General features: G+C 41.9%; 1 protein-coding gene and 1 long non-coding RNA gene across 2 annotated transcripts in view; one reads left to right on the top strand and one right to left on the bottom strand.

The window, feature by feature from the left end:
• Positions 1–14,464, top strand: part of LOC117531167 (choline O-acetyltransferase-like) — a 33,074-nt gene that overhangs the window by 7,519 nt on the left and 11,091 nt on the right. The window contains exons 6-13 of the mRNA XM_034194211.1: positions 2,367–2,547; positions 5,903–6,080; positions 6,169–6,338; positions 6,413–6,513; positions 6,622–6,750; positions 10,791–10,913; positions 11,017–11,158; positions 11,360–11,422. Coding sequence (XP_034050102.1) covers positions 2,367–2,547; positions 5,903–6,080; positions 6,169–6,338; positions 6,413–6,513; positions 6,622–6,750; positions 10,791–10,913; positions 11,017–11,158; positions 11,360–11,422 — 1,087 coding nt within the window. The remainder of the gene's footprint in view (positions 1–2,366; positions 2,548–5,902; positions 6,081–6,168; positions 6,339–6,412; positions 6,514–6,621; positions 6,751–10,790; positions 10,914–11,016; positions 11,159–11,359; positions 11,423–14,464) is intronic.
• LOC117531169 lies at positions 7,177–10,845 on the bottom strand. The gene is made up of 3 exons (XR_004566545.1): positions 10,739–10,845; positions 8,888–8,892; positions 7,177–7,242 (listed from the first exon to the last, which is right to left on the bottom strand). It is a non-coding gene; the product is annotated as an uncharacterized LOC117531169 (long non-coding RNA).

The raw sequence follows: 14,464 nt of genomic DNA, 5'->3' as shown, positions 1-14,464 counted from the left end.
TAGGATTTGAAGGATTATATCAAAACTACTTCACAGATTCTCACCAAATTTGCATCACAGATAGATATTGCATCAGGGAAGACTATTAAATTTTGGAGGTGATCCAGACCTGGATCCAGATTCTGGATCAAGATATCTGTATCAAGATTATACTTTATATAGGCTTTGAATGATTCCATCAAAACTACTTCACAGATTCTCACCAAATTTGCACCACAGATAGATATTACAGCATGGAAGACTCTATTAAATTTTTGAGGTGATCCAGATCTGGAACCAGATTCTGGCTCAGGATTTTCAGTTTATAGGCTTTTAAGGATTATCAAAATTACTGCACGGACTTTGACAAACTTTTCACCACACATAGATTTTAGGCCATGAAAAACTCTATTAAATTTTGGAGGTGATCCAGATCTGGATTTTGGATCAAGAGTTCCCTTTGTATAGGCCTTGAAGGATTATGTCAAAACTACGTTCCAGATTCTCACCAAATTTGCACCACTGATACATATTAGGGCATGAAAGACTCCATTGAATTTTTGAGGTGATCCAGATCTGGATTGGCAGATGTTAGAAATCTCTGATTGCTCTTGTTTTTCTTGTGCAAAGTGAAATGTTCGATAGAAGCTAAGTCAGACACCAAAGCTGAAGATGACTGAGCATTCATTTCACTTGGAGAAAACAAACCCTCCAGCAGAACTCATAGGTCCCACACGTCAGGTAAACACTGACTGCAAAGGAAATGCCACCCACGGCAGTCTGCCACCTGCTGTCTCTTGCCCTGCTTTTAATGCAACACAGTATCTTTGCACACTTGGGGGGTCGTACACATCAAGAGAGATTAATTGTAACAACAATGGTGGGGTTGGTAGGTAGGGTGAGTGTGGCACGTGGGGTTGGCCCCGGGTGGCTGTGGATGTCTGGGGCTCTGGGGTAGGGGGTCTGCCTCGCCGGTTGTGCCGTGGTCCCCTGGCCCTGCTCTGGGCCTGTGGGGCCCGGGGTGCCACGGCCCGTTGTGGGGGTGGGTGGTGGCAGGGGGCGCAGGTGTTGGCACTAGGGGACTGGCATGGGCTTTGGTGGCCGGGGTGGGATCCGGGGTAGGGGGGCTCGGGGGGCACTGCTGGCTCCGCTGGGGGGTCTGGCTGTTGGGGGGCCTTGTCCTCTTCCCGGCCCCGGGGTTGGGCCTCGCCTCTTGTCTGGGGGCTGTCTGTGGCTCGGTGGTCCCTACCTTGTGCTTTGGATTTGGTTGCGGTGGCTCCTTTGCTCCCTGTCCTTGCCGCCGCTCACTCCCGCCCTCGGGGGCCATGGCCCGGGTGGCATGGTTCTGGGGCTCCCCCTATTGGTGGGCCCATGCCGGCGCCCTGTGTGCTTCCCTGGGGTTTGGGGCAGCTCCCTGTGACCCCGTAGGGGGGGGGGGTGTTGTCGGGGGTTTGTTTTGGCGCTCTTGGGCCGCTTCCCTGTTGGTTTGCTGTGCTGCCCGGTGGCTGCGGGTGCTGCCTTTCTTGGCCCCCGTGCCCTTCCGCTGCCCCATTTTCTCCTGGTTCCCCTGGGGCCCTGCGTCTTGGACCCACTTCCGTCGTCGCTTGTGGCCAGCTGAGTGGCTTCTGACGTGCCGGAGTGGTCCATGTCATATGGTAAGGTTCTGTACTCTTGTCTTGGCCCAACACACCAGCCACAGTAGTGATCGGATATTTAGCTGTGATCTGGGTCTCTGTGTGTGGACGGTCGCATGTTTGTGGCCGTCACCACAATTCGGTTTTTGGGTGCTTTTAAAAGGATTAACACTACGGTGTTCTGGATTAGGGTATGGATGCTCACTAATTAGACAACAGACTGTTGCTGTCACTGTTTGTTCATGTGTGGTTGTTTGTCATTGTATGTCGTATGGTTGGGGCCTCGTCTCCTTGGTGTCTCACGTCACAGTTATTGTCTTCACCACTTGTCTCTCGTTTTTGTCTGTCTTTGTGTTGTTTTGGTGGTCGGCCCTTTCTGACAGAAGCTGTCGGGTGGCTTTGAGTAGGATGTTGTAGGCTGATTGGGAAGGGCGGATGGGGGTCACACACACACCACATTCACTCATGCACTACATACCTTCTGTCTTGCAAGAATAAATTGCATATATGGTTAGTAATGTTCATAAATGGTTCCGCCAGTGTGGCACTTACCATTACTATATATGCAGACAGGGGAAAAAAAAAGAAGAAAAAAAAAAGGAAATGCAAACTTAAAAATATTAACGACAGTTAATCAATGCCTTCAATTCATAGTCATGAGGTCAATGATAGATGTCTAAAAACACTGTATTATGTGTGTATTATACACTTTGTGAGTCTTTACAGGAATTGTGTTACAATACTGTGTCACAGGAGAGCGCTGCCAGTGGATTTTGCTCGGGGCCAATTAGCTGGAACGCCCCTTTGCATGGAGCAACATTATTCCCTATTCACCTCCTACCGCTTCCCAGGACTAAAGAGAGACATGCTGAATGTCCGCATGAATGAAACGTCCTCTGAGCTGGAACACGTCATTATAACACGGAAGAACCAGGTCAGGACTTCTGAGGCAGCTTTCTGAAAGAAAGCATGAGTGAATGTGTTTTTGGTGTATTTAGTTTAGTTCTGTGTGCAGCTGAAGGGTCTTCCTCAAAGAGGTCAGTGCATCATATCAGCTTCTGTCATTTCTACAGTATTCTACTTACCATCATGAGTGTGTTGGATATAATACTGCATGTGTCAGTACTGGACTGTAGTGCTGAAAAAGGTCTAAATTGGCTACAGCAAAAAGTGTTGCCATTCAAAATAACAATAATTTCTAACAGGAGAGCCACAAATAAGAACACGGCAACTTGTGCCTGAGCATACCCTGCTGGAACTAGCACTCCCTAAATGTGACACCCTGGGCCAGTGAACCAAGTTGAGTTGAGTGAGTTCAAAGAATTGCTGAGCTATGATCTCACTTCCTATTTGGCATCTTTGCCACTCATTTCAGTTGAATGCAAAATTTACTCTTAAGTTACCATAAAAGCACCTCACAAAGCGAAACATAAAAAAATAACATTCTTGTTTCCACTTTCAATGGGACAAACTAAGGGAGCACATAGTGCGAATTTGGTCGAATTACGGTGAAACAGCGCAAAACAGTTTGAATTAGCGCACCATGAAATATTGCTTCAATGGGCAGGCGTGCACGATCCCGGTGCGATGGTTCATGCACACGACGGTGTCTTTCGAGCAGGAACACAGCTGGAGCTGCTCGCACTGTGTGATGAGCTGCACCACATTATGCTGCTGAGATGGAGGGAGATAAAATAAAAACCAGATGTATAATTAGTGAATATCACTGGGTTGATAAAAATAATACAAGAAAGGGGACACAATACAGAACCCCACAGTTAAATAACCCTGGTTAAAAAAAAATGCCACTCACAGGATCTGAACCCACACACTCTGATTACCAGACAGAAACCTTACCACTACACCACAATCACTGTCTCATAACAGGAGTGTGAAATGGTTAAAATCAACAAGCAGATAAAAGTATTTTCTAAAAAAGAAAAAAGCGTTGTGATAACTGACCAAACGGTGTTTGGTATGGTGTATTTCTGCTGATATGTGACTGAAAGTGGCGTATTTGTCGTACTGTCGGCCTGTCATATGGTCCTGTGGCGCGCCGCTCACTGTCCTGTCAGACAGACGTGAAGCTGGTGTGCGCAAATAATTGTAGCAACAGGTGTACGAGGCATTCGAGGCAGCTACGAATTTAAATGTTTTGCATATGATTCCTGCTTCATGTGCACAAACATGTTCTGTTTGTTATGTGTTGCTTTACTGTATATGTGTTTTATTTTTGTGATTTTGGGTTTTTAATGTTAAGCACTCTGGACACCAGTCAGTGCTGTAAAGCGCTCTATAAATAAATGTTGACTGATTGATTGATTGATTGATTGCGCTTTGTCTGCACTTCAATCAAATCCGCATGATGTGTGAAAGGGCCCTAAGGTTGGCCATGTTCCACTGCTGTCGAGGTAACTTGGAAAACTCCACATCTTATTGATACACCCACTTTAAGTCTCATTATGCCAATGGTGACATACGGAGAGAGTGGCAGTTGCAGTGGTCAACCAGCTCTTTCCGGTACCACTGGCTATGAGGACTGCATTGGGTCTCGTAATCATGGTTAAAATCACTGCTCCTCAATTTTACAAAAGGTCAGGGGCTGTGAGTTGCTGGATCCTGGTTCCAAGAGGGACACTACTGGACATGGTATTCTAATACTGGTGGTTTTGCCAAGGAGATTGACTGTATCCTTGTGGGGAAATGTTTGAGAATTCTACAGGATTGAGGGATCTTTAGAAGTGCTTTGCTTGTGAATTCTGACCACATACTTGTACCTTCCTTGAGGATTCAGCTGAAATCTTTCTACCATCTGCTCAGTGTCCAAGATTAAATCTGGTCAGACTTCAAGATCAGAATGTTTCTCAGCAATTTACACACAATCTGGCTGGAGGACTCAACACAACTGGTGGTCCGAATGGATTGTGAGATTTCTTCTGCAACCAGATCTTAAAATTTGCTTGGGGATTGCATTGAATAACTGATGTGCACACCAGGAGGGATTTTGTATCTGAGTATTATCCATAGGAGTCATAGTGCATAGCTGGATGGACATTATCTGGGATATGGGTATCATCCACATGGACTGGAAGAAAGGACTTACTGTCCAAATCTGGAAAGGGTGATCACTATGCAGGTATTACACTGATCTCTGTGCCAGGGCAGGTTCTGACAAGGATTATTGCTTCCTCACAATAGGTTCCTACTGGGTGAAGCTGACACAGCACATGATGGACACATGCTGGCCCTACATCCCAGGGCGCTGGGTGACCCCCTGCCTGTGGCGCCAGTGACTGTGTGCTCATCTCAGTAATGCACTTTGTTTTTGATGCTATTCTGGTTTTTCTGTTTCCTGTTTCTTCAGCTTTGTAAAACTTTGTAAAAACCTTGTAACTGTGAGAATGGCCTCTGAGTCTGGTCTGCTTGAGGTTTCTTCCTCAACATTATCAGCGAGCGTTTTTCCTTACCGCTGTCGCCTGTGTGCTTGCACTAGGGGTTGTTAAGGTTAGACCTTATTTCGTGTAAAGGACACCTTGAGGCAGCTTTGTTGTGATTTGGCACTGTATAAATGAAATAAATTGAATTATTCTAAACAAAATTCAGTTCCAGCTACTTGCTGCTCAGTAACCGGAGCAGTCTGGCTTCACGCCAAAGACGTCAACCATCAACCGAATTCTAACTCTGTGATTGCTTGTAGAACACAAGCAGAGAAATGCACAACATGGCCAAAATATTGTATCAAGTAATGCAAGTAATACACCTCATTTGAGTCTCCCTAAGTAGCTGTTAGTTTGCGACAAACTCCAGCAGTACCCAAGGATCCTCCGACGGGTCCCAGGACTGAATACATCTAGCTGTTGCCCCAGATCACTGGTTAGTATCCAAGTCTCACAGAATATGATAAGAGAGGAAGTAATAGATTGAACCATCATTCTCCTGCAATCATAAAAACCTCTGTTCAGTGACTGCATGACTCCATAAGCTCCTCCCAGACGTTTGTCATCACAAAGGCTGAGAACCCAGAAGCATGAATGTCAATCCCTTTCACAGATAAATAAATATCTCGGCAAGTTTAACACTTCTACTAGGTATGGAAATACTTCTGATGGCCTAGTCCAAGAACTCTTTGAAAGGATGGATGTTAGTCTCAGTCTGGAGCAATTGCAAACCCATTATCATGATTATTGTGGTACAATAAGATTACTCTCCAAGAATTATTAGCAAGTCAGGATATAAACACATACCTACCTGTGTATAGTTAAAGTGTCATTTCTGTTTTTTTTCTTTAGTTTTTTGCAATGGATGTTATTGCAAATGGCAAGCAGCTCAACGAAATCGAGATCTTCTCTCAGCTGGAGAAAATAATGACAATGGCAGACAATGCCAAAGAGAGACAACCTCCTGTTGGAATCCTCACATCAGATGGGAGGACAGAATGGGCACAAGCTCGAGAAACACTAACAAAAGGTCTTAGCTCACACTCTCTTACCAAGTCAAATAAGATCCAGGGAATTATTCAGAATATCTCATCGCTCTTCTTCTTGCATCTGCATAGAGCCAATCAACAGAGCATCTCTGGTCCTGATAGAGAGCTGTGTGTGTGTTGTGTGTTTGGATGAGCCCTGCAGCTCAGAGCTCAGTGACACCACCAGGGCCCTGCTGATGCTGCACGGTGGAGGCCGTGAGAAGAATGGTGCAAACCGCTGGTATGACAAGTCAATGCAGGTAGGACCTTTTTAAATGATCCAAAATCCACCACGAGCAAGGAGTTAGGTCTAAGTTAACTCACCTTCTCTCAGTTTGTTGTAGGTCTGGATGGCATGTGTGGAGTGGTGTGTGAGCATTCAGCATTTGAGGGTATTGTTCTGGAGCAGTGTTCTGAATACCTGATGGAGTACATGTAAGTTTGCCCAAGGTAGTGGAATATAAGTCTTCAACCAGAATGGGGGTTTGACACCAGTTCCTCTTAGGTCAACATTCAAAGTCACGTCATTGTTATTCTGAACAGACCAGGGAGTCCAGCCAAATCAGCCACATCATCCACTGTGAGAGAACTTCCATCACCACGGAGACTCTTCTGGAAATGGAACCCACCACTCCAAAGACTACTAGCGGCATCTGCAAGCAGACTCCAGAGGCAAGACCAACACCAATTATAACATAGCCAGAGCTAGCAATTAGTGGTAATATAATTAGTAAACAAGAAGGTGCACTCAAGGAGTGCAACAACCCTTCTATCGCGTTTAGTCCATAATGGGTCCAAATTGTTTGAATTAAAGTCATGACCTTTAGTTTAATCTGCCAAGGTCACCTGTATCAATAGGTAGTAAGCATACAGTAGGTATATCTGTAACCAATCCCTTAAAGTGACCATTCAGAAGGAGTTTGATCCTTCAAGGTCATCCAAGGTTAAATTGAAATAAGACTTCAAATTAGCATATTTTTAAAAAAATTCTTTGGACTACCCATTCATTCGTTCATTCATTCATTTTTGTACCGGCTTACTTCAGTCAAGGGTCATGGGGAGGGTAGAGCCCATCTCAGCAGTCATAGGATGTGAGGTGGGGTACACCCAGGATAGGGTGCCAGCCTATCGCAGAACAGCCATTCAAAATATCCGAAATATACACTCAACAAAAATATAAACGCAACACTTTTGGTTTTGCTCCCATTTTGTATGAGATGAACTCAAAGATCTAAAACTTTTTCCACATACACAATATCACCATTTCCCTCAAATATTGTTCACAAACCAGTCGAAATCTGTGATAGTGAGCACTTCTCCTTTGCTGAGATAATCCATCCCACCTCACAGGTGTGCCATACCAAGATGCTGATTAGACACCATGATTAGTGCACAGGTGTGCCTTAGAATGTCCACAATAAAAGGCCACTCTGAAAGGTGCAGTTTTGTTTTATTGGGGGGGATACCAGTCAATATCTGGTGGGACCACCATTTGCCTCATGCAGTGCAACACATCTCCTTCGCATCATCCGTGAAGAGAGCACCTCTCCAACGTGCCAAACGCCAGCGAATGTGAGCATTTGCCCACTCAAGTCGGTTACGACGATGAACTGGAGTCAGGTCGAGACCCCGATGAGGACGACGAGCATGCAGATGAGCTTCCCTGAGACGGTTTCTGACAGTTTGTGCATAAATTCTTTGATTATGCAAACCGATTGTTCCAGCAGCTGTCCGAGTGGCTGGTCTCAGACGATCTTGGAGGTGAACATGCTGGATGTGGAGGTCCTGGGCTGGTGTGGTTACACGTGGTCTGCGGTTGTGAGGCTGGTTGGATGTATTGCCAAATTCTCTGAAACGCCTTTGGAGACGGCTTATGGTAGAGACATGAATATTCAATACACGAGCAACAGCTCTGGTTGACATTCTTGCTGTCAGCATGCCAATTGCACGCTCCCTCAAATCTTGCGACATCTGTGGCATTGTGCTGTGTGATAAAACTGCACCTTTCAGAGTGGCCTTTTATTGTGGACAGTCTAAGGCACACCTGTGCACTAATCATGGTGTCTAATCAGCATCTTGGTATGGCACACCTGTGAGGTGGGATGGATTATCTCAGCAAAGGAGAAGTGCTCACTATCACAGATTTAGACTGGTTTGTGAACAATATTTGAGGGAAATGGTGATATTGTGTATGTGGAAGAAGTTTTAGATCTTTGAGTTCATCTCATACAAAATGGGAGCAAAACCAGAAGTGTTGCGTTTATATTTTTGTTGAGTAAGCATTGGGCTGAATTTTGACTTTGGCCATTGATCTTGATTTTTAAAGTCCACTCCACTCATTACTTTGACATTTGGATGATCCTCAGTCATTCCACTTTTTTTTTTAGGACTGTCCTGATTGTGTTTTTTGGTTATCTAAGTAACCTAAAACAGTTGGTTTGGTTTAGATGGCTTGTTGAACCAAACTAGGCAACTACAGTATAATGTAACCATTTGACAAGAAACTTTTTTTTTTTGTCTTCTTCGAGCTTCTCATATAAGATTTGCATTTCTTTCTGTTTTTGATATAAAAGGTTTTGACTGATTTTCAAAAACTGATGTCCACCAAATATAGAATTTTTTTTTAGACTTCTTTAAACTGGACATCATCTCACTGGCTTTGGCTCTAAACCAATGGTAGAAGTGTTTATTATTAATGGGACTGAATCCTATATGTAAAGCACCTCCTGTGTACCTCTGTATGTGTGTCTGCAGTGTGCAGAAGCCATCACCTCACTCATTTTAAAAACTGCAGCACATGCTTCTTCACTGATACTAGGCCAATTAACTACAAAATAAGCCGTACACTACAGATATTTGTAATAATACAAACTAATCATACTAACGATGTTGTCAAGACACATGAACTATTAAATCCCTGACAAACCACTGCTTTAAAGCACTCACCTCGGTCACTTCATCAGCCACAGTTTGAAAATAAACTTACGACTTATAAATTAATAATAATAATGATAATTTGTGTTTATTAACAGATTGCAAACCAGCTTTAGAGGTGTGTACCGCAACCTACTGTATTGCAGTTTGTGGAATCATCTATCCATCCTTTTTCTATACCCACTTACTCCAATTAAGGGTACCAGGGGTGCTGGAGCCTATCCCAACAGTCATAGAGTATGAGGCAGGGTTTGTGGGTTCCTAATATTAATTATTCTAAGTCAATACAACACAGAATGTGAAAAAAAAAATACTCAAAATGTAAAATAAATATTCTAACACTATAAGGAAAGAGCAAGGGTTTGACAGTTTTAGCACAATTATAACACACTGAAGGAACAAAAGCACTTTGTAAGAACTGGAGTTTATTTAGCCTAAAACCACCATGTTAATGCGTTAATTCCAAGTGTGCTTAGATTTTTTTCTTTTTTATGAAAAACATTTACAACTGGGTAACTATTCTTTGCTAGTTTGTCTCAGTTATTGCTTATCTGATTTTAAGTCCTCAAACACTTTTTTACATATCGGATATATTAGTTAAAGTGTTTTAAGACACTTTAACAATTATGAGCTAATAGACATGTTCAATTAACTATCAAAAGCTTTTTAAGGAACTAATGAATTGACAGCAGCATCAAAAATAGTTTCTCTGTTTCAAATATGTTCCAACTTATACAAAAAGAAAGGTTGACACATTAGTTAATATTGTCTTCTTTCAATAAAAACCTTTCTTGGTTTTAGTGTATAAATTTTGGTTCCGCGGATTCCATTCTTATTGCCAGCACCTTAGTCATAAGTTTAAATCACAATTAACCTTATGGTTCGGTAACTTGAAGCAACAGCTGAATCTTTGTCAGGTTTAAGCAACACTGAAATAAGTGCTTGTGTGATATGTTTTAGTGTTATTTTGGAAGCCATACTTGCATTAGTGTCTCATAAGTACAGGGGTGAAAGAGCTCCCAAGAGCTTCCATTAAGTACAAACAGATAACGATGTACGTTGGAGATTTATTGGAATATAAAGTCAAAAGTACTTTTTCATCATCATCAATTGTGAGATACATCTTTGTCCTTCTCTATGACTAATGTCAGGAGTTCAGTCTTGATACAAAAGCATTAATATTTGAGGTATAATTATGTTATTTGAATCATAAAGATTTTGGGAAAAACCTTATTTATACTCTGTTGTATTCTAACTATAGGGGTGGTGGCCAAGTGGTTAATGCGCTTGGTTTCAGTTCAGAAGGTTCCGGGTTCAAATCTCACCCCTGCCACATTTCTCCATGTAATGTGGAGTTGCGTCAGGAAGGGCATCTGGCGTAAAACTTGTGCCAATTCAAACATGCAGATCCACCTTGGATTTGCTGTGGCGACCCCAAGTGCAAACAAGGGAGCAGCTGAAGGGACTTACTTTACTGTATTCTAACTATACGTATAATTTTGGATTTGGTTAATAAAAAAACTGACTGCTCTGCTCTGTCAGTTGTTGGAGTTATTATTGACATTGGCCATTGTTACTCCTTTGGTGTATTCTAGATTTTATCTATAATCAGTCTCAGGTTTGAATCTGCAGAAATTCATTATATCATGCTATATGTAATTTTATGGTATTAAATGAGATTTAATTTAAAAGAATATTTTATTCACATGATAATCTCTTTCACCACTGTATTAAAAACAACCATCAGTCCTTATATTTGCGGTTGTTTTCTGTTGCAGGCTGGTGGATAATCTTGACATGGACGTGTTTAACTTTAAAGTTCATGGAAAAGAATTCATCAAAAAGCAGAAGATGAGCCCAGATGCATATATACAAGTTGCACTACAACTTGCATTTTACAAGTACAGTACATTCATGGAAATTTGTATCCAAGTATGTTCTTTAAAGTATTTTGTTAAACAAGTGTTTCAAAGTATTTATTGATCACACGTGTCATGTACTCAGGTGTAATGGAAGACTTGTGCACACTTATGAAAGTGCGTCCATTCGCCGTTTCCAAAAAGGTCGTGTGGATAACATTCGCTCAGCCACCGCCGAGGCCCTGGCTTTTGTCAAATCGATGACGGATGAAGCAGCCACTCTTGCTGTAAGTCATTTGTCTCAATTTATCACAAAATGTCAGAGCAACTCCAATATTCTGGTCACTGTGGCCTGTTTTAATCAAACAGGTGCCTTGGGCCACATTGGCGCACTAAACCCAGCCTGTTCCCAAAACACACGATCTGCCAGCAGTTTACACACATGAAAGGGAAAATACTGAAAAAATATTCTTTTATTTCTTTTGCAGGACTCAGAGAAAATGAAACGACTGAGGGATGCAATTAATGCCCAGACCAATTATACAATTGCAGTAAGTATGACACAACATTATTAGAGCCCATATTTTCTGGAGTATAAGTCATACCCTTTTTTTCTGTATTATCAGCTCTTTAATTTGGGATTTTTGTGCATCGTTGTAGTTTACTTTTATTATTAGCATTTATTCTTTTACACTTTATTTTGTTTAGTGCTGTAATTCCTGGGAAAGGCATCCATAAAGAGTTATTAGCAGGAATAAAGAACATGAGATTTATTTATTTATTTTTTGTGGTATATAAGTTACACAGTCGAGTATAACTTGTAGAATCTCCCAAATTACTAAAATACAGTGACTTATACTCTGGAAAATATGGTAGAACAACAGTAAAGAGTAAGAAAATTTCTGTTCAAGAAGTTTTTCAACAAGACGCTACAGTAGGAAACATTAATGTACACTATGACACTTGGCCTAGCAAAGTTAGTTAAAGCAGGAATAAGATCTTTACTTTCCATATTTTGATTTGTCCCAAAATGCTTAAATATGGCTGATATAAAAACAGTGGCAGCATGACCACCAAACTACAAAAAAAGTAGCTAAAATGGGTACGTTTTTGAGTTTAAATACCATCTGAATTTGTCCAAAGATACAGTGAGGAAAATAAGTATTTGAACACCCTGCAGTTTTGCAAGTTCTCCCACTGAGAAATCATGGAGGGGTCTGAAATGTTCATCTTAGGTGCATGTCCACTGTGAGAGACATAATCTAAAAAAAAAAAAAAAAAAAAAATCCGGAAATCACAGTGTATGATTTTTTAATAATTTATTTGTATGTTACTGCTGCAAATAAGTATTTGAACACCTGTGAAAATCAATGTTAATATTTGGTACAGTAGCCTTTGTTTGCAATTACAGAGGTCAAACATTTCCTATAGTTTTTCACCAGGTTTGCACACACTGCAGCAGGGATTTTGGTCCACTCTTCCATACAGATCTTCTCTAGATCTTTCAGGTTTGGAGTTTCTGCTCCCTCCAAAGATTTTCTATTGAGTTCAGGTCTGGAGACTGGTCAGGCCACTCCAGGACCTTGAAATGCTTCTTACGGAGGCCCTCCTTAGTTGCCCTGGCTGTGTGTTTGGGGTCATTGTCATGCTGGAAGACCCAGCCATGACCTATCTTCAATGCTCTTACTGAGGGAAGGAGGTTGTTTGCCAAAATCTTGCAATACATGACCCCATCCAGCCTCCCTTCAATACGGTGCAGTCGTCCTGTCCCCTTTGCAGAAGAGCACCCCCAGAGTATGATGTTTCCACCCCCATGCTTCACGGTTGGGATGCTTTTCTTGGGGTTGTTCTCATCCTCTAAACATGGTAAATGGAGTTGATTCCAAAAAGCTCTATTTTGGTCTCATCTGACCACATGACCTTCTCCCATGCCTCCTCTGGATCATCCAGATGGTCACTGGTGAACTTCAAACGGGCCTGGACATGTGTTGGCTTGAGCAGGGGGACCTTGCTGCCCTGCAGGATTTTAAACCATGACAGCATCATATGTTACTATTGTAATCTTTGTGACTGGTCCCAGCTCTCTTCAGGTCATTGACCAGGTCCTCCTGTGTAGTTCTGAGCTTTCTCAGAATCATCCTTACCCCACAAAGTGAGATCTTGCATGGAATCCCAGACCGAGAGAGATTGACAGTCATCTTGTGTTTCTTCCACTTTCTAATAAATAATCATAACAGTTGCGGTCTTCTACCAAGCTGCTTGCCTGTTGTCCTGTAGTCCATCCCAGCCTTGTGCAGGTCTACAGTTTTGTCCCTGGTGTCCTTAGACAGCTCTTTGGTCTTGCTATGGTGGACAGGTTGGAGTGTGATTAACTGAGTGTGTGAACAGGTGTCTTTTATACAGGTAACAAGTTCAAACAGGTTCAATTAATACAGGTACAGAGAGCAGAATAAGAGGGCTTCGTAAAGAAAAATTAACAGGTGTGTGTGAGCCAGAATTCTTACTGTTTGGTAGGTGTTCAAATACTTATTTGCAGCAGTAACATACAAATTATTAAAAAAAAACTCATACATTGTGATTTCCAGATTTTTTTTTTTTAGATTATGTCTCTCACAGTGGACATGCACCTAAGATGAAAATTTCAGACCTCTCCATGATTTCTAAGTGGGAGAACCTGCAAAACCGCAGGGTGTTCAAATACTTATTTTCCTCACTGTACATCAAGAGTGTCTTTATTTTAAAAAGAAAGAAGAGTTGCAATAATGCTGTTGAGTGGTTGTATGGACTTGGTGTTGTGGTATGATTGTGGAAACCAGTGGCTTAGGTGCCTTTGTTAGAATTGGTAAATGGACTGCATTTATAGCAATTTTCCATCTGAATCAGAAACTCTACATATTCTACAATAATGCCTTGTATTCAACCATACACACACTGAGTCAGGGTACTGTCATGAAAAGTGCTGAATTGCACAGCAGGAATAAGTGGGGGTTTAAGAACCTTGCCCAAGGGCCCTTAGTGATTTTCCAATCTGGTGGGGGCTTCAACTGAGGAACCCCTGGTCATGATCCAGCATGCAGGTGTCTCAGTGCTCAAGACCTCAGTAATTGCATCAGGCCCATGTGTTATCTGGCTGTGGCAGACACATGGCTGCTTTTGGGAGTTGGGGATGGACCAGTTGTCTAAATGGGTTTTTGTCATTTAGGACACAAGCATCTTCCATAATGTGGTGGATGTGGCAACGTGGGGCATCAGCACATGCTCCCAGACCTGAATTCTATAAAAAAAACATAGATCAGAAACAAGAGAAAGACCATGAGCTTAAATTGTATTTTAACTGAATAAGAAGAACAAGATAGATTTGAAAAGAGTGGCTTCATTAAAAAGAAAAATATGCAGCACCAGTCTGTCAAAATTGTTAGGACAGATTCCCCATTACCAATTTATGGCTCTGATTTCAGTCCCATTTTTAAAATTGAGGACATCAGGCCTGATTTTTAAAAATCACAGCCAAAATTCATATGCAATAGCAATGTAATGACCTAAGATTTTTATCTGATAATGTATGATACACCCTATTACATGTGATTCTCATT

This window comes from Thalassophryne amazonica, chromosome 18 (assembly GCF_902500255.1).
Source record: "Thalassophryne amazonica chromosome 18, fThaAma1.1, whole genome shotgun sequence".
NCBI classification, from domain to species: domain Eukaryota; kingdom Metazoa; phylum Chordata; class Actinopteri; order Batrachoidiformes; family Batrachoididae; genus Thalassophryne; species Thalassophryne amazonica.
The sequence above is the reverse complement of the archived record's forward strand: the minus strand, read 5'-3'. Positions and strand labels throughout refer to the sequence as shown.